Source organism: Polypterus senegalus, chromosome 6 (genome assembly GCF_016835505.1).
Source record: "Polypterus senegalus isolate Bchr_013 chromosome 6, ASM1683550v1, whole genome shotgun sequence".
Lineage (NCBI taxonomy): Eukaryota > Metazoa > Chordata > Cladistia > Polypteriformes > Polypteridae > Polypterus > Polypterus senegalus.
The window spans coordinates 188269187-188289845 of record NC_053159.1 but is presented as its reverse complement, the minus strand read 5'-3'; the positions used below and the strand labels follow the sequence as shown (position 1 = coordinate 188289845).

At 42.3% G+C, this 20659-nt stretch overlaps 1 protein-coding gene across 3 annotated transcripts in view; it reads left to right on the top strand.

Moving 5' to 3' along the window:
* LOC120531901 (butyrophilin subfamily 1 member A1-like) overlaps positions 1-20659 on the top strand; it is a 76398-nt gene that overhangs the window by 11077 nt on the left and 44662 nt on the right. The window contains exons 3-6 of one of the 3 annotated variants that reach the window (XM_039757732.1): positions 7961-8308; positions 13830-14111; positions 17051-17155; positions 19894-19920. In XM_039757732.1, coding sequence (XP_039613666.1) covers positions 7961-8308; positions 13830-14111; positions 17051-17155; positions 19894-19920 — 762 coding nt within the window. The remainder of the gene's footprint in view (positions 1-7960; positions 8309-13829; positions 14112-17050; positions 17156-19893; positions 19921-20659) is intronic. The other 2 variants (XM_039757734.1, XM_039757733.1) reach the window with 2 other exon arrangements.

Here is a 20659-nt window from a genome sequence, read left to right as displayed (position 1 = left end):
CATTTAGAACATTTGTATATCTATTTATATATATCTATATATCTATTCCCATCTTCACTGTGCTCTTAACTGTACATATCGTATTTAATTGTATATATCGCATTTAACTGTAAATATCATATTTAACTGTACATAATATGCACATATGATATTTATTGTACTTCTGCTCTTTGCACTTCTGATTAGATGCTAAACTGAATCTCGTTGCCCTGTATTTATACATGTGTAATGACAATAAAGTGAATCTAATCTAATCTAATCTAATCTAATCTAATCTAATGTGACATCAAGAGGAATGCGTCTCAGTGAAGCCACCTCAGACCAGTCCAAAGTGAAGCTCTGCTAGCAGGTCACATTGCTTTACTGATGCCTTGTGAGTGTTATGAAGACCCAAAGAAGTGCGTGTTAAGGTCTCGTTACGTAAGAGTAAATGAGTGACAGATGCATGTTTGTAGTTCCTAAACTAAAGTGTGTGGAAATAATCACCAGGAGAAATATGAAGGTTTGGGGTGACCACCCCGTATACTTGGAAAAAGGCAAAAATGAAGCAATAGTATGACGTTTACAGAAGCAAGTTCAAAAACAGAACTGACGTACATTGAGCAAGATGGCGTTTATATATCGGGTTGACTAGAAGGGGTGCGTCTATGGAGCGAGGAATCGGAAGTGAGGTCAGCATCGTCAGACGGGATTCTGCAGAGGAGGAAAGAGAGAGGGCATTAATGGACAGTACCATCTCCCTGGTCTGGCGTAGCATTATATTTATTTTAGCCCATCAGCTGCTTCCCATTCACATGTGTGTGACAAGTGATACCGATGAGTTTTGCTTTGTGCCCTCCCCGTCCATAACCTATCGTCTAGCGGGGAGGAGTGAAAGCTTTAGATTCGTCCAAAAATTTTGAAGGAATCTGACGTTTTAATGTTCCCTGATGCAGAAAACATTGATATCTCGATGATGAGTGTGTGTCTGTCTGTGTGTCGCAGTTTCTCGAGGACGGTCGAGACCTAAAACGGCTGGATGGAAAAATACCAAACTCGAAACTTCAGCCTGTTATGTGATGGCGATGTGCCGATTAGTTTTTGAGCCAAATCGTGCAAGAGAAGGAGGTCCTCTACAGGAAGCCTCAAATACCGTCATTCTGCGATTCATTATGAATTCTTCTCATCAACTGCTATCATAATGACATGTTTTAAGATCAGTGTGGCAAGCGGCTGGGGGTGGCACCCAGCCGGGATGCCCGGAAGGACCGGAGGACCACGAGGGAGCAACTGCCCTGGTGGCTTTAGGGACCACGGGAACTGAGCTTGGAAGCTCAACCCTATAGGGGCCTGTAGTCACCGACAGGGGGCGCCCCAATGCCTGAGGAGCCCTGGCAGAAGTGCTGGGGGTGAAGACGACCAGGGACACCCGGAGTGCTTTTGGGTTCACAGCCAGTACTTCCGCCACACTGGAGAGTGCCGGCGGAAGATTATCGGGAGGCACCTGGAGCTTGTCCGGGTGATTATAAAAGGAGCCAACCGCCTCCATTCAGTGGCTTGAGTCCGGAATGGAGAAGGACGGAGCTCGGGAGGTGAAGAAAGGAGGCCGCCTGAAGAGAGAGAGGCATTTTGGATAGGCCTGGACTTTGGTGGAGTTTTGGGGTTGTGTGCTGCACTGTCCATAATACGTAGGTGTAAATAAAGCGTGGGTTGGGTGACTTATAACGATGTATGCCTGTCTGTGTCCAGGCCGCTTTCCACATCAGAAAGATCAGCATGAGAGCGTTAAATAGTTCCTGAAATGTTATCAAATTGTTCAGGGTAGCTTGGTTCCAAGATGTGCAAAGCCTACTGACGCTCACATCCAAATATTTGGAATTTGTTTTGTTTTATTCCTATTTTATGCTATTCAGTAAATATTCTTATCGTTTTTCATGCCTATGATTTTTTTAATTATTATTTTGCTTATATTTTTCACTGCCAATGTTATTTGTCTTGGATGCTATTCTGCGGTTCTTTCGGGACCAGCAGCCATTTTGTGCTGAGCCATCCTTGTATCTCCTCTGACACGTCATCACGTGAGGAAGTTGCGCCTTGTGACGTCATCTTCCTGAGGCTACTTGAGATGATGATGCGCTCTTCCTGGTGTCCAAAATTTTGGATTCAGAACAAATGCCTTGTGTTAGTAATTCGTTAGCCTTTTCAAAAAGGACTTTAGGGGGTCGTCTTTCTCGCTGAGACTTTGGACTCTGACTAACGTTTGGTGCTTTAGTAGTTCGGTAAGTTTGGATTTTCTGGCTTTTGACCACAACCCGATCATAAGTTTCTTCATTTGTCTTTGAATTTCCAGATTCTGCCACATTAATTTGGGGTGGGGAGTTCATTTTTGTATAGTATGTCCTGTTTGGTGATTCTTAAATGTTATAAAACAGCACTGTCGGCTCAGATAACTGGTTTGTATAGATGCGGAGGGGCTTGTGGGATTTGAATAGGGTGGTCCAGATCTAATTAATAATTAGATAATTCAGATAATATTTATCCTAGTGTTCTTAAGGAGGCTAGTGAGTACATATATAAACCCTTGACACAAATTTTTAGGAAGTCACTGTGCACTGGAGAGATTCCAAAGGACTGGAAAATGGCAAATATCATCCCATTATATAAAAAGGGTGACAGGGCTGATCCAAGCAACTATAGGCCAGTAAGCTTAACATGAAACATCACAGGAAAGTTAATGGAAGGAATTATTAAGGATAAGATTGAGCAACACATGGCAAGGACAGGAGTTATGAGGAACAGTCAGCATGGGTTCAGAAGAGGGAGGTCGTGTTTTACTAACATGTTGGAATTCTATGAGGAGGCAACAAAAGGATACGATCAAAGTGGAGCTTATGATATTATTTATCTGGACTTTCAGAAAGCATTTGATGAGGTGCCACATGAGAGGTTGGGCATCAAATTAAAAGAAGTGGGAGTTCAGGGTGATGTTTTTAGATGGGTGCAGAATTGGCTCAGACACAGGAAGCAGAGGGTGATGATGTGAGGAACCTCATTAATACTGGCTGATGTTAAGAGTGGTGACCACAGGGGGCAGTGCTAGGGCCGCTGCTATTTTTAATATATATAAATGATTTAGATAGGAATATAAGGAACAAGTTGGTTAAGTTATCTGATGATACCAAGATAGGTGGATTAGCAGATAATTTGGAATCCGTTATATCATCACAGAAGGACTTGGATAGCATACAGGCTTGGGCAGATTTGTGGCAGATGAAATTTAATGTCAGTAAATGTAAAGAATTACACATAGGAAGTAAAAATATTAGGTTTGAATACACAATGGGCGGTCAGAAAATCGAGAGTCCACCTTATGAGAAGGATTTAGGAGTCATAGTGGACTCCAAGCTATCAACTTCCCAACAGTGTTCAGAAGCCATTAAGAAGGCTAACAGAATGTTAGGTTATATAGCGCCTTGATGTGTGGAGTACAAGTCCAAGGAGGTTCTGCTCAACCTTTTTAACACACTGGTGAGGCCTCATCTGGAGTACTGTGTGCAGTTTTGGTCTCCAGGCTACAAAAAGGACATAGCAGGACTAGAAAGGTCAGAGAAGAGCGACGAGGCTGATTCCAGGTCTACAGGGGTTGAATTATGAGGAAAGATTAAAAGAGCTGAGCCTTTACAGTTTAAGCAAAAGAAGATTAAGAGGTGACATGATTGAAGTGTTTAAACTTATGAAGGGAATTAGTGCAGTGGATTGAGACTTGTATTTTAAAATGAGCTCATCAAGAACACGGGGACACAGTTGGAAACTTGTTAAGGGGAAATTTCGCACAAACATTAGGAAGTTTTTCTTTACACAAAGAACGATAGACACTTGGAATAAGCGACCAAGTAGTGTGGTAGACAGTAAGACGTTAGGGACTTTCAGAACTCGACTTGATGTTTTCTTGGAGGAAACAAGTGGATAGGACTGGCGAGCTTTGTTGGGCTGAATGGCCTGTTCTCGTCTAGATTGTTCTAATGTTCTAATTATGCAATTGTCATTACGCTATAACTTATTAAGTTTATTACATAGAGAATTCACAAAAATGTATTTTTGTTGCCGATAGATGGCAGATCCTGCCCTGCATTCGGTAGTCAGTCAAACAGCGGGTGCGATGTGTTTGCCTTTTGATAATTGCATAATTAGATCTGGACCACCCTGTAGTTTGTAATTCTTCTTCTTCTTCTTTCATCTGCACTTGTTAGGAGTTGCCACAGCGGATCATCTTCTTCCATATCTCCCTGTCCTCGTCATCTTGGTCTGTCACACCCGTCACCTGCATGTCCTCTCTCAGCACATCCATAAACCTTCTCTCAGCCCTTCCTCTTTTCCTCTTCCCTGGCAGCTCTATCCTTAGCACCCTTCTTCCAATATACCCAGCATCTCAATCTCTGCACATGTCCAAACCAACACAATCGCACCTCTCTGACTTTGTCTTCAAATTGTTCAACCTGAGCTGAGTTGAGCTGAGTTTGTAATTCTACGCAATGCACATATAAAACCAGAAGGCAAAACATGGCAGGCCTTGAAGACTTTCTCATTTTTCACCAACTACATCATTGGCATCACCCGAAAACCCTTTTTGAATTGGACGTTCACAGGAGGCAAATGATTTTGCATGGCCATCGGACTAAGCGACAGCTGAGTCAGTGCGGGGCCAGCCAAACAAATGAAAGGACCCCCCTGCCCCATGATTCCAATGCTCCTTTATCTGAGGTGGCTTTTCCTTAGAAAGCTGAACAACATGGGTCCCACATGATGATACTGAGAAGAGAAACAGGATAGGCAATGGTTAGTAACGGTTTATAAATATCAGTAAATTGATCTGTTCCAAGTGTGTTCTACAGATGACTTCCACATTATGGACAGGCGGTTCATGTCTTGCACCAAGCTATGATCCCAAGTTTGAGACCAGTGATCAATAAAGTAATTTCATCAAGACCAAGAAATAGTGTGAACAATATGGGTAGTAAAAATCATCTAAATACAAGCTGGGGTCATAGAAATATTCCAAATATGAATTACAATGACCAAAATTGGGTTGGGGCATGTGCAGAGGATAGATGAAGAGTCCATTGGGAAAAGAATGTTGAGGATGGAACCACCAGGCAAGAGGAAAAGAGGAAGGCCAAAGAGGAGGTTTATGGATGTGGTGAGGGAGGACATGAAGGTAGTTGGTGTGGGAGAAAATGATGTGAAAGACAGGGAGAGATGGAGACGGATGATCTGCTGTGGTGACCCTTAAATGGGAGCAGCCGAACAAAGAAGAAGATATACAATGCCACAAAACACCAGTGATGGTCTACAGGATTACTTCCACCTGAATATAAAGGTGGTGGGTTTTTCTTCAGGAGCGATGTCATGGTGGCTCTGCCTCTTGGGGTTCCACCCACAGAACACAAGAAATAGATTCAAACAATGTAAATACAGAATACCTAAAAACAGTCATGTGTCGATTTATGGCTGTCCGATTTGAAGCCAATCATACTTACAGCCGAAGGCCATAGGAAGACGATAGGGTAATCATGTTGTAGAAATTGGCCATACCAGCCACTACAGGCTGCCAGGGCCATACAACATGTTTATCACATACTGCTGGCAACACTGGCAGCCATCAAATGGAACACTCTGCATAGAAGCAGTGGTGGAGCTGCAGAGGTAGCCATCTCTCGCCATCTCTCGACTGTCTTCCTTCCTGTACTGATACTACAGTACAAACAACAAATTACCAGAAACTAGAAATGAGATGAAAGAAAAATATCATGGCACTCACACAGTTCTAATCATCAGGGTACTTATTGGCCATGCCCTGTAGCATTGTTTTGAAGTCCCACCTTACCCATCTGGCATGTCTTTTTTGTTCCGATCCATGCAGATGGTTCGCACTTTTTACTTCCATCAAGAAGATAGAAATGCCTTGCACTTTGTAATAAATCTTTTATTATTATTATTATTATTATTATTATTATTATTATTATTATTATTATTATTATATATAATTTGACACTATCCGCATGTATGGTGTTCGCATCAATACCTCGACTCAATACAAGTTAGAACCCTGCAATGGGACTCTGCCTCTGTAGTTAGAACATAACATAGCAAATGCGGACGCTGTATTGCGTGATTGGCTAAGAATGTTCGAATGCTTCAGTGACGCCGCTGACAGCCGAGTATAGTAAGTCGGTGTTGGTTCGAGCAGATAACAGTAAGTTCGGTTGGTTTTTGGAATGTTGGTTTGGTGGGGCGTACTTTCCAGGACTAACATCGTCGACTGACTTAAACCCTTCGACAGCTCCGGAACCGTAAGTAATTTAGAAAGTATCGCCATTTGCTTGGTACGTCGAAATCTATTTTTGGGTAGTTCGGTTTTGGCATCCATCCTTCTGACATCTATTTGCAAACTGAGTAATGACAGCTGGGTATTAACAACGGTCATTGTTTAAATTTTAGCCGATCTCAGATCTAAAATGACCACGACAACATAATTATTACTCCGACTCTAACTGGAGTCGTAAAATACGGTTTGTTTTGAAAATTTGTTTGCCAAATCAAATGAGGTGCGCTGAAGAGCTGAGTTCATGTCTCGCAGCCCCGTTTAAATAGGCAGCTCTTCATTACATCAGCCGAAAAGGTCTATTTTAAGCACAAATCAGTGCCATGATAACAAAATCATTTCAAGGACTTAACAAAACAAATAATTCTTTGCAGAGAAAGTATGGATTTCACAAACGTAGAATTTGTAGCCCGATTCGATCGGCCTCCCAGTCGCTAGTTATTATTATTTCACAGGCTCTAATATGATTTCCAAGTTCGACTTTAGAGTATGTTTTGATTACTAATTCTCGTGCGTTCGGCCCACAACACCAACCCTCACATGGATCCGGTGTGTGGTCACTGAGACTCAAACACAGATTTGTGCTACTCCACACCAATAATTAAAGTAACGCATACCGGTGACCCACGCCAAACCCCCAGAGCCTCAACTGCAATGACCTGACCACTCTGTGACAGACATGTGGCCAATTAGACTTACAGCCTGATGGATGGTTCAAAATTGAGTCATAAGTTGGCACATGACTGTACTTAATAATGAAACTACATAAAAACAAAACAAATAATTATTCAAAATTTAGGACAAATAGCAAAATGGAAAATAAACATAAGCCAGGGAACAAACCCTGGCTGTCACATAACAGTAGCCAGTAACCGTGTATGTGACATTGAACTTTTATGACACTATGATCCGTAAGGAGTAAACAAAGTACGGGCCTTGTGAGTGACGGCATGGAAGGATCCGTGTCCTGACTGGGTTAGAGAGTGCTGCCTTATTTTGATCCATAATAGAAGGAGTAACCCTGCCAAGATGGCTAATTATTCCTATCCCATTCAGGGCAGCTGGGGTGTAGTCAATGGATTGGGAGAGTTTATCCACCAGTTGTATTCTCCCAGTTTGGATACCTGCAGGGTAACAAAACATGGGACCTGTAACATTGTGGTATCAGGGTATGATGGGACCCTGTCGGGGTCCCAGGGCGCCACTAGAGGGTGCTGATGAAAGAAGCTTCCTCTATTTGGTGTAGCTTCTGCCCGACCTGGAAGTGCTCCTCTGAGGCTATGCCCTGACACCCAAAGTACTCCTGGGTCTTATATAAAAGGAGTCACCTCACTTCCATTTGAGGACAAAATTCACCTGGAGGAGTGGAGGGAGAAGAAAGACAAAGTGAAGGAATTTTATTTGTAATTGTGATTGTGCAACCTATAGGAGATGCCTGTGCTAGACATTTGTGAATAATAAAATCTTTATTTGAACCCAGGACTTGTGGGTTCAGTTGCGCCCCCTACCATTCACCATCTCCATAAAAAATGCTTATATTTACTATATTGTGTTTTTTTAAAATGATTTCACAGCATAATCAACTGGATTTCTTTGCAGAACGATTTCAAGTTTCTGGAGCTTCTGATCTAATTACGGCTTTTGTGGATGACGACGTGATCCTCCCTGCTCTACTCTCGCCGCTTACTAACGCTACAGCATTTGAAATCCGGTGGCTTAAAGATGACTTCACATCTCCGGTGCTTTTATACCAGAATTACAAACTCAGGCACGTCAACCAGATGGAGGGGTTCAAGGAAAGAAGTCAACTTTTCCTGGAGGAGCTGAATAAAGGCAACGTGTCCCTGAAATTGCAGCGGGTCCGTGTTTCTGACGAGGGCCTCTACAAGTGCTTCGTGGACTCGGGGTCCTGGTTTGAGGAGGCTCACATCACACTGACTGTCCAAGGTCAGCACACGTTTATATGCTTCTCAGCTTTCTGGGTTTGTACAGATGGGGCGTAGCCAGGGAGGAAGTTTACAAGGCGAGATAATTGTTATGAAAACAGGTACAGCACGAGGTCACTGATGTGAGGTAACATGTAAAATAAATGATGAGAAAACGTACAAAACAAGGAAGTTCGGTGATAAGAAGTGAAAGTAACTGAAGAACTGAAAGTAATAGTTATATACTATTTGAAACTGTAAAAAAATCTAATTCTCTCTTAGTGAATCTGTTCAAAATTTTCTTTTAAATCTTTAAGGATCTGATTAATAATATTTTAGAATGACATTTATTTTGGGGAAAAGGATTCTCCTCCCTCTTTTCTACTTTTAAAGTTTTACCCTGGCTGTTGGCCTTCCTCTCTTTCTCATGGGTAGGGTTTGAATTGAATTTAGTTTTGCCAAGTTGGACTTGATTGTACAGAATGTTACTTGGTTTTAATCTTCTTCTTTCAGCTGCTCCCGTTAGGGGTTGCCACAGCAAATCATCTTCTTCCATAACTCTCTGTCCTTGTCATCTTGTTCTGTCACCCCCATCACCTGCATGTCCTCTCTCACCACATCCATAAACCTTCTCTTAGGCCTTCCTCTTTTCCTCTTTCCTGGCAGCTCTATCCTTAGCATCCTTCTCCCAGTATACCCAGTACCTCTCCTCTGCACATGTCCAAACCATCGCAATCTCGCCTCTCTGACTTTGTGTCCCAACTGTCCCACCTGAGCTGACCCTCTAATGTCCTCATTTCTAATCCTGTCCATCCTCGTCACACCCAATGCAGATCTTCACATTATTAACTCTGCCACCTCCAGCTCTGTCTCTTGTGCCACCGTCTCCAACCCATATAACACAGCTGGTCTCACTACTGTCCTGTAGACCTTCCCTTTGACTCTTGTTGATACCCGTCTGTCACAAATCACTCCTGATACTCTTCTCCATCCACTCCACTTTGCCTGCACTCTCTTCTTCACCTCTTTTCCACAATCCCCATTACTCTGTACTGTTGATCCCAAGTATTTAAACTCATCCACCTTCACCTTCTCTACTCCCTCATCCTCACCATTCCACTGACCTTCCTCTCATTCACACACATGTATTCTGTCTTGGTGGTCCTACTGACCTTCATTCCTCTCCTCTCTAGAGCAGATCTCCACCTCTGAAGGGTCTCCTCAACCTGCTCCCTACTATCACTACAGATCACAATGTCATCAGCAAACATCACAGTCCACGAGGACTCCTGTCTAATCTCATCTGTCAACCTGTCCATCACCATTGCAAATAAGAAAGGGCTCAGAGCCGATCCCTGATGTAATCCCACCTCCATCACTCCTACTGCAGACCTCACCACGGTCACACTTCCCTCGTACATATCCTGTACAACTCTTACGTACCTCTCTGCCACTCCCGACTTCCTCATACAATACCACAACTCCTCTCTCCTCACCCTGTCATTTGCTTTCTCCAGGTCCACAAAGACGCAATGCAACTCCTTCTGTTCTTCTCTGAACTTCTCCATCAACACCCTCAGAGCGAACATCACATCTGTGGTGCTCTTTCCTGTCATGACACCACACTGCTGCTCACTAATCATCACCTCACTTCTTAACCGAACTTCCAATACTCTTTCCCATAACTTCATGCTGTGACTCATCAATTTTATCCCCCTGTAGTTACTGCAGTCCTGCACATCCCCCTTATTCTTAAATATCAGCCCACCAGTACACTTCTTCTCCACTCCTCATCATCCTCTCACTTTCCAAGATTCCATTAAACAATCTGGTTAGAAACTCAACTGCCATCTCTCCTAACCACCTCCGTGATTCCACAGGTATGTCATCTGGACCAACAGCCTTTCCATTTTTCATCCTCTTCATCGTTGTCCTTACTTCCTCCTTGCTAATCCATTGCACTTCTTGATTCATTATCTCAACATCATCCAACCTCTTCTCTCTCTTGTTCTCTTCATTCATCTGCCTCTCAAAGTACTCTTTCCATCTGCTAAACACACTCTCCTCACTTGTGAGTTTGTTTCCATCTTTATCCTTTATCACCCTAACCTGCTGCACATCTTTCCCAGCTCAGCCCCTCTCTGTAGCCCACTGGTCCTTTTCTCCATTCTTAGCTTAGTGTCCAGCCTCTCATACTACTCATCCTACGCCTTTTCTTTAGCCTTCGCCACCTCTCTCTTCACCTTGTACTCTTGTCTACTCGTGCTTGTCCTGCAACGAGCTCTTCTACTTCTAGCAAGGCTGCTCTCTTGAACGTAAGATCAGTGTCTAATAAAACGTTTATTCTGTAAGACTTTATTACCTCAAATAATCTGGATTTCTTCTTCATCACTGAGACTTGGATTTTAAATGGTGACTCTTCATGTTTTACTGACTTGGTACCATCAGGTTATTCATTTTTAAACTCTCCTCGTTTGACTCGTCTTATTGCCACTGTTTTTAAAAGTATGTTCTTGTGTTGGAGCCTTACAAGGGGTCCGTTTAGCAGCTTTGAACTTCAACTTTTCGTAGTGTGCAGCTCCCCTTCTCTGTTGTTTGACGTGGTTTATAGACCTCCTGTAATTAATAATACTTTAATTTCTGAATTCTCTGATCTCCTGGCTGATATCAACCTCTCCCATGACAAAGTATTTATTGTTGGTGAGTTCAACATTCACATTTGTTGTAAATCAAAACCTTTGGTCAATGACTTTTTATCACTATTGGATTCATTCGACTTTATCCAGCATATTAATACGCCAACTCACTCTCACCGTCACACCCTTCATCTCATTCGTACTCGTGATATTTCAGTGAATATTATTGATTTATGTGATGTTTCTTTCACTGATCATTTCTCTATAATGATGGATCTGAATATTACTGTTGATGTCCCGACTAATAGCTGTCCCCCACGCTATTCGCGCTTTTTAAATTCTTCTATTATATCCGATTTTAAAACCATTGTCTCCAGTCTTTACGTGCAGGACCAAAATAATGGTATCGATGATTCTGTCATAAAATTTAATTCTTCCTGTAAAATGGTTTTAGACTCAATTGCTCCACCCAAGAAACGCAGTAATAAGGGAAGACCTGCTCCCTGGCTAAATGAAACTACACGATCACTGCGCCGCGCCTGTCGAACTGCTGAACGGCGTTGGAAAAAAGATGGACTGATTGTCTCTAAACAGATTTTTAGGACTTCTCTTTTCAATTTCCAGGCTGAAGTTAAGAAAACTAAACAAGACTTCTTTGCCGATTTAGTATCCCGTCATTCAAAGAATCCTAGGGTCTTATTTAATTCAATGAATGCGGCCATTCGCCTTCACTCTGCAAATGGATTAAATAGCACTGTTCATTCATGTGAGCAGTTTCTATCATTCTTTGTCAGCAAAATCGATACTATCCGCCGTGGCACTGTTCAAACTGACTATAAACTTCCTACTGTTAATCATGACATTGTCTTAGAATCCTTTGATCACGTCTCACTTTCACAGCTAAAAAGAACTATTGACACTCTTAAACCAGCTGCCAGCCCCCTCGATATTGTACCACCATGCCTTTTAGTAGAAGCCTTTGATCTGTTGGGCCCATTCTTTACTAGCCATTATTTATGATTCTATTAGTCCGGGTGTTGTGCCCTCATTTTTTAAAAATCCTGCAGTCCGTCCCCGTCTAAAAAAGGCATTAGATCCTGGAGTTTTAGCCAGTTTTCGTCCAATTTCCCAACTGCCATTTCTGGCTAAAATTCTAGAAAGAATTATTCATAATCAATTAGTTGATCACCTTAACTCCAATAATTTATTTGAGATTTACCAATTTGGCTTTAGGCGTTATCACAGTGTTGAAATGGCACTCCTGAAAGTGTTCAACGACATCTCTCTTATTACAGACTCAGGTGATGCGGCAGTCCTTGTCCTCCTTGACCTGTCCGCTGCCTTTGACACTATTGACCATGAAATATTACTGTTGTGCCTTGAACATCAACGTTGGGCTTAAAGGGGCCGCTCTTAACTGGTTCAGGTCATATTTAACTGGTAGACACTTTTCAGTGACTTTAAATTCCTCTTTTTCGTCTACTGCTCCTCTTAAATGTGGTGATCCATTTTGGGTCCTATTTTATTCTCTATATACCTTCACCCTATTGGAGCTCTTTTTAGGAAATGTAACATTTCTTTTCACTGCTATGCTGATGATACTCAGGTTTATATTCCCGTCTGCAACTCTGCAATAAATCAACTGCACAACTGTCTTTATGAACTGAGATCCTGGATGGCTAATAATTTTCTTGATCTGAATCAAAATAAAACGGAGGTGCTAATAGTGAGTCCATCAGCTAAAGCTCAAATTAGTCTTGGTCTTCTCGGCTCTTTCTCTGTCTTTTCCAAACCTCAAGTCCACAATCTTTGTGTTATCTTTGACAGTAACCTCTCTTTTGAGAAACAGATTAATTCTGTATTCAAGAGTTGCTTTTTCCAGCTTCGTCTATTAGGTAAGATCAAGCCTTTTTAATCTTCTAGGGATCTTGAGAAAGCTACTCCTGCTTTTATCTTCTCTCGCCTTGATTACTGCAACTCGCTGTATTCTGGGATTAGCAAATCTCTGATTCACAGGTTACAGTTGGTCCAGAATGCTGTCGCTCGCTTTCTGGTTGGGGCTAGAAAGTCTGATTCTGTTTCTCCAGTATTAGCTTCTTTACACTGGCTGCCTGTCAGTTTTCTAATTGATTTTAAACTCTTGTTGCTAGTTTTTAAATCTTTACATGGACTTGCTCCTGCGTATTTATCTGAATTGTGTGCTTTACACCAGCCATCTAGAGTGCTTAGATCTTCTGGCCAGTTGTCTCTTGTTGTCCGTCGTACCGAGTGTCAAACTAAGGAGGACAGACAGGACTTTGGCAGCCTTGCCTGTGGGACTCTTTACCTCGTCACATAAAGGAGTCGTCTACAATTCAAAACGAGATTAAAGACTCATTTCTATTCACTTGTATTTCGTGACCTTCAGTAATACTGATGGTTTCCCCTTTGTGATTATATAACATTACTTCTATTTATTATGTATCTTATTTTATGTTCTTTTATTTCTGTTTATGTTATTTATGTCACTTGTTTGTTGTTCTTTTATTCTATTATTGTAAAGCACTTTGGCCACAGCACTACTATGTTGTTTTAATTGCGCTATATAAATAAATTGACATTGACATTGATAATTATGAACCGAGGTGAGCCGGGCAAATGAGGACACACATGGGGTAGGTGCACAAAAGTGTCAAGTGCCTTTATTAAAACCAATCCAAAAACTAAATTCCCATGGTTGAAGCCATGGGAGGCCATTCCACTGCAGAGCACGCATGACCGCAGTGGGCCAGTTGAGAGCCTCTTATTGACTGGTAGAGTGGAAGAGAGGACGGACCAACCAGGAGTGAGTAAGTAACTGAGACGGCTTTTAGGATTTGAATCTTAATATTTCTAACTCCTCATCGCCTCTTGTCTGTTTCTTGATAGTTTTGGGGATTCAGCCCTCCATTTCCGTCAGCTCCACACAAGACCATCAGACACTGCTGGAATGTAACTCCGAAAAGTGGAACCCTCAACCAGAAGTGGTCTGGAGGGACAAGAATGGAAGAGATGTGACATCCCTCTCCAAGATGCACACCGAACGGGACAGCGAGGGTCTCCTCCGTGTAAGCAGCATCATTCCTGTGGAGCAGGAGGTCAGCGTGTTCTCCTGCATGATGAGGAGTTCGGCTCCAAAACCAGCTTGGCCTTCAGAACTCAGCATCTACAGTGAGTGAGGATGCTCTACATGATTGTCCTAATCTCCTGATGTTTTCCCTCAGAGTTTCTTCTTTGCCTTTACATATCGATCTTCCATTTCTGCATGCAGAACCTTTCATCTTGGCCCAGGGTTTTGTTGATTCCCAATGAATCTGCAGTCATGTAGTTATCTCTGTGTGTGTTTAATGTTGGATTGTGTGGGTGCAGCTAGCAACACTTCACACGGCCGTTCCTCCAATGAGCGCACATGTTCTGGTCTAATGCATGCGTAGTTGACAAGCACAGGCCTGCACAGGGACACACAGTTGTAAAATGCTGAAGGTACGCGATCGTCAATGCATCAACATGGGACTTTAACCCTTGAGCTCGCACCAATTAAGTTTCTGCACTTTGTTCATCCCACCCATCACTACTACTGACTGGATGTTTTAGTGATGTCTGCACACTGGCCCTTCTGCAATCACTCGTGGCCTCTGGTGGAGCACCAAGAGAGGATGGTCATACTTGACTGTACAGGACGTTTGGACTGGTCTCTTAACAAAGAGGGACTAGAGAAGAAAGGGCAGAGCAGACTGTGTTCCTCAAATAATGGAAGTGACTTCGTTCATGTCTTGTAGAGCTCTGTGATGGCCAGTGTGGTGGGCTGGGCTGGTAACGTCACTTCAAGAGAGACCCACCAAATCAACAAGCTAATTTAATGGGCAGGCTCAGTTATGGGACCCCTTGAAGGTCGTAGTGGAGGAGAGAATGAAAACAAAACTGAGTGTCATTATGAACAACGCTGCACATTCTCTGTGTGACACGCCGACACTGAGGACATTCAGCCAATGAGTCATTTGGCAGAAGCGTGTCAAGAAATGTAACTGGTGGTCCTTTATACCAACACCTCTATAGTGCCTCAGTGGGACTGGGACTGCCAAGTCAGAAGTTTTCTTTTGTTTATTTTTAATTTTCATCCTTTTTAATCATTTTGGTGTGTGTTAAGACCATAGCGTGTGTGTATATTTATTTATTTTCTTATCTATGCATATGTTCCGGACAAAACACAAAGTTTTGTGTGTGCGAGGTGTGGCCAAAGTCCAATTACTAGAAATGACCAGTGTACACGGGGTCCTCAGGTCACGACACAATTCTGTTCCTACAACAGCGATGTAACCCGAATTTTAGTGTAGGTCGAAACACACCCTAGCCTAAGTCACTTACCTATCCTAACACATTTGCAAAATCATAATCTAGAACATAAAAACACAACTAAGCCACAGAAAAAGGAAAAGGACATAAATATACCGTACTGTAGTAACAGAAAAAATGACAAAAAATGAGTGTAAAAAAAATTCCTTACCTTTCTTCCTTCTGATCTCTTTACAATGTCTGATTTCACTTCCATCGTGATGGCTGTCCTCTTCTTCGAAGCACTAGCATCTGAAGACTCTGACTTTCGTTTAGGAGCCATGATAAGAGCCAAAAAGTCACCAAACAAAGCAACACAAACAGAACACTTCCTCCGTGTGCAACCAAACTACTTCGCCCCCATAGTCTGTAAGTACGACGCTAACGGCGTAAGCCGAAACACTCACGTCTCAATTTTTTAAAGTTTTATGGGAGTGTGCGTTGTAAACTCAAAACGTTGTATGTCAAGACGTTGTAGGCCAAGGACCCCATGTATATACTACTTTGGCCGGCCATTTTGCGAAGTGGCAGGAAATCCCTGGCCAAAATTCGACGTGCTGATGTAAGACTGTCCAGTAGGCGGCACATCTTTTGCTTCTGGCGTGACGGTGGCATGCACGTGGTAACAAGGAAAGTGCCACGCTGTGACGATTATATTCAGTTTGTCTGCTGATTTTCAGAAGAGGCCAAGGCTACATTCGATGCAATTACAATACTGTGTGCGCAACAAATCGCTGCAAATGTAGAAATAAGAAACTGTTGTGCAATTCGAAGTGTCATAAAAGTTCATCTTGTTGTAACAAGTGAAGATGGATATTCATAAAGTAAAGAGACTGTATAAAGTATGAAATTATACAGACCCACCAAAATCTGCTCATGCCTTGTTTCTTCCGACTTTGGCCGATCGCCCCATGCTATTTCACAAACTGGATGGCCAAATCCCAAAATCAAGGAAAGATCGGACATTGGCCGGTCAATTTACAGTGACATTGGCCATCTCCCAATTTGGCCAGACACATCCCACTTTGGCCGATTTCAGCTAAATAGATAGATAGATAGATAGATAGATAGATAGATAGATAGATAGATAGATAGATAGATAGATATGAAATGTACAATATAATAGATAGATAGATAGATGTGAAAGGCACTATATAATAGATAGATAGATAGATAGATAGATAGATAGATAGATAGATAGATAGATAGAAAGGTGCTATAGATAGATAGATAGATAGATAGATGTGAAAGGCACTATATAATAGATAGATACATAGATAGATAGATGTGAAAGGCACTATATAATAGATAAATAGATAGATAAATAGATAGATAGATAGATAGATAGATAGATAGATAGATAGATAGAAAGGTGCTATAGATAGATAGATAGATAGATAGATAGATAGATAGATAGATAGATAGATAGATAGATAGATAGATGTGAAAGGCACTATATAATAGATAGATAGATAGATAGATAGATATGAAATGTACAATATAATAGATCGATAGATCCATGCTATTTCGCAAACTGGCTGGCCAAATCCTGAAATCAAGGAAAGATCGGACATTGGCCGGTCAATTTACAGTGATTTGGCCGGACACTTCCCACTTTAGCCGATTTCGGGCCTTGGCCATAACATATATATTTATTTATTTATTTATTTAAGGAGTTTCTGTTAAAAGCCAAACTTCCCTCTGGGGACAAATACAATTCTTTCAAATTCAATATAATCTAAGCCTCAGAATCCTCACGCGTTTCTGTTATTTTGTAGGTTTATCACCAGGAATCAATAGATGGATGGTGGTGGTCATTTTACAGCTTGTTGTTCTTGTCACAGTGACTCTCCTTCTGATAACACAATGGAAAAGAATGGAAGGTAATGTGCACTTTGAAATTTTCATTTAGGATATTTAGTCAAAGAAAGAGTTGGGGGCTCCAGACAGGAGACTACATTTATTGAAAAGTGCTGTTCTGCTAATAGTACAAAGCGATGCCAGGGACAAAGACGTAGCCCTGAAAATGTCATACCAAGTACATCACACCGTCAGAGCAGCATAGTCCAGCCTGCCTGGCATCTACTGGTCAAATGATGCCAGACGTATAGTTTAATCGACACTGGCAGGAATGGGGCAGAGCGAAAGTGACACCATCCTTCCTCTTGATGGCGTTTGTCCATTCAAGAAAGAAAGAAAATGGAGACTCAGTGAACAACTGTTCCATCCCCAAATTTCATTTATTTCACAGTACAGAATCAAAGCCAAATGCAGCCTTGTTCTCCCTTTTATTAGGCTGGTGTCACCTCCTAGATAACTAGTGTCACATTTCGTAGCCTTAAGGCCCACCTGGGAATGGACCAGGGCTCATGGCACTGTCATCTTTTAGGCCCAGGCCAATAACTCCATGCTAACGCACCCTAGTAAGTCCTGTCCAGAATTTCAACTGCTGTGTGCTAAAAACTCCCTCTGGTGACAATAGATGGTCCTGCACACTTGCACTACAACTAAAACAGATATGTGACCCCAGATACGCTGTCCTCCCCACCAGGTAAGAAGGACCCCATACTGCCCTCTAGTGCTTTGGTGAACTAATAACCTATTAATACTTATTGCCAAAGGCTGATTGAAGACATAATATGTCATTTGACCAATGTATTTGCATAGCATGCGCACAGCTAATCCTTTATTTACTGTATTAACTTGGGTTTATGTGTAATTTATTCTTTCTTACTGTTGTTGTTAAATATGAATTTTAGTTATGTTAGTTATATATTTTTGTGTTTACAGTTGCTTTTATTTGCGGAGTGGTGGCTCTGAGGCTAGGGATCTGTACTGGCAATTGGAAGGCTGCCAGTTTGAATCCTGTAAAATGCCAAAAAAAGGGACTCTGCTCAGTTGGGCCCTTGAGCAAGGCCCTTAACCTGCAATTGCTGAGCGCTTTGAGTAGTGAGAAAAGCGCTATATAAATAGAAAGAATTATTACTATTATTATTATTATTATTATTATGCAGTTTTGTATGGCTGCTCCTTGTGTTTTGTGGGGGGAGCCACCCGTGGGGCGGGGCCAACCTGACATCACCACTCCAGAGCCCTCCCACTGGTTATTTAAAGCCAGGAAAGAGGAGGTGCAGACAGTCTGCTTTGATCTTTGGAATATTCACTTGTTTTGTAGATAGATAGATAGATAGATAGATAGATAGACTTGAAATGTACTATAACATAGATAGATAGATAGACAGATAGATAGATAGATAGATAGATAGATAGATAGATAGATATCCAACCCACTATATCATATATAGCTAAAGGGTCACGGGAGTCTGCTGGAGCCAATCCCAGCCAACACAGGGTGCAAGGCAAGAAACAAGCCCCGGGGAGGGCGCCAGCCATGCCCACCGCATGATAGATAGACATGAAATGTAAAATATAATATATGTCCTGCTGTTATATTTATAATTTGTGGTGTACTGAATGATGAGTAAAGCACCCACAAGACGAAGCAGCTTGGGATCCTAGTTGGCATCCCCCTAGGCAGACATGCGGTCCAGTCTCGTCCTCTGCGAATAACCATCTATCTGTCACAGCCAGGTGTTCTGTGGGTATCCTCTTGGCCTGATCCAGCTGCTCAGGTCCTCAACAATGAGGATCCTCCAAGCCGGATAACCCTCAGGTAATCGCGCCACATGGCCGTAGTGCCGTAACTGACACTCCCTCACAATGCAGGTCATGTGCTTCATTCCGTGAGCAACACAAAGTCAAACCAATGGTACCCAAGGATTCTCTAAAGCGACACAGGACTGAAGGAGTCCAGTCTTCATCTCAGGTCACTGGATAGCGACCATGTCTCACAAACAGGAAGCACCAGAACTCTAAAGACTTGGACCTTCATCCTTTTGCTGAGATATCAGGAACGCCACACACCCCCTTCCAGTGACCTCATGACCCCCCATGCTCTCCCAATCCATCTACTGACTTCATAGAAAGAGTCACCAGAGACATGAATGTCACTACTGAGTTAAGTAAACCTCTCGATGATGAGGTCGACACTCTCTATGCAGACACACTTACTGCTGATGGCCGTGCCCAAGAGGTCACTAAAGGCCTGCTCTTTGCTTTTTATCAATACACTTGCAAGCCCAGACACTCAGACTTCTTGCTCAGTCTCTGAAGACCCCTGATCAGAGCCTCCACTGACTCTGCAAAGATCACAGCATCGTCATCAAAGTCAAGATCAGTGAATCTTTCTTCACTAACAGATGCCCCACAGCCGCCGGACCCCACGACACTGCCCACCACCCAGTCCATGCAAGCATTGAACAGAGTGGGAGCAACAGTAGACACCTGACGAACTGCAGAATCAACTGGGAAGAAGGCAGAGGTTCTGCCTCCACATTGCACTGCACTCACAGAACAATGATATCCAGCAACATTGGGGGGAAACCCCACGAAATCTCAGCATGTCCCACAGGGCAGCTCGATCAACTGAGTCAACCTGGTGGCAAAGCAGAGCTTCATGCCCCAGTTCCCCTAAATAGGCTTGATAATTCAGGGTTGGATTAATGTAATGCTGATGTCTTATTGGTCACCATTCACATCTTATGTTTCATTTCTTTTGTAGATATGAACCAGCAGTATGACTGCATAAGTAAGTGCCTTGTTTTTCTTTATACAGTCATCCCTTGCGAAATGTGGGTTTATGGTTCATTGATCTGCCTATTTGAGGGTCTGTCATCAATTATTCAATGGAAATTATTTGTTCTTTGATCTAATGGCAAAAACAGCAGACGATGTTGTAGCAGTGCTACTTAAATGGACTCCAAATCCCAGCAGCCCCAGTGGTACTGGGCCATTGTGTAGCTTTGCAGATTGCTGCGAGGGCTGCTGGGTGAAACAAGATGAAGCACTACCATATGAAACCAGCAGGACTGCAATTGTCTGGCGCCTTTTTGTTTAAACACTTCACTCCAAAATTCGATTGCATTTACACTCATCGATTACGGTTTTCTCTGGATTTATGTTCTGGTCCTGTGCCCGCCTGTCTGTGCGATTTCATCTTTGTTGGAAAATATTCTTCATCTGGAGATCTTTCCCAACTTCTACAAATCTTCACTTACATCGGCATCACGGTAGGACAAAACTTTCCAGAACTTTCGGGAGGCTGGTCAAAGGGGAGTTCATTTCATAACTATGCCACCGTTGTCTGCATCTACAAAACCGAACTCTATCTGTGTTTAGTTAAATAGTTATTATCGCCGTCAGAGGTTTGGGTGGCTTTCTGCGCACATGTCATTTGTTTAATTGCGTGTTGCTTTATTATTTATTGAATATATTCTTCTTTGTTTTGATTGAACTGCCATTCACACATTTCTCCTTTCTCATCCACC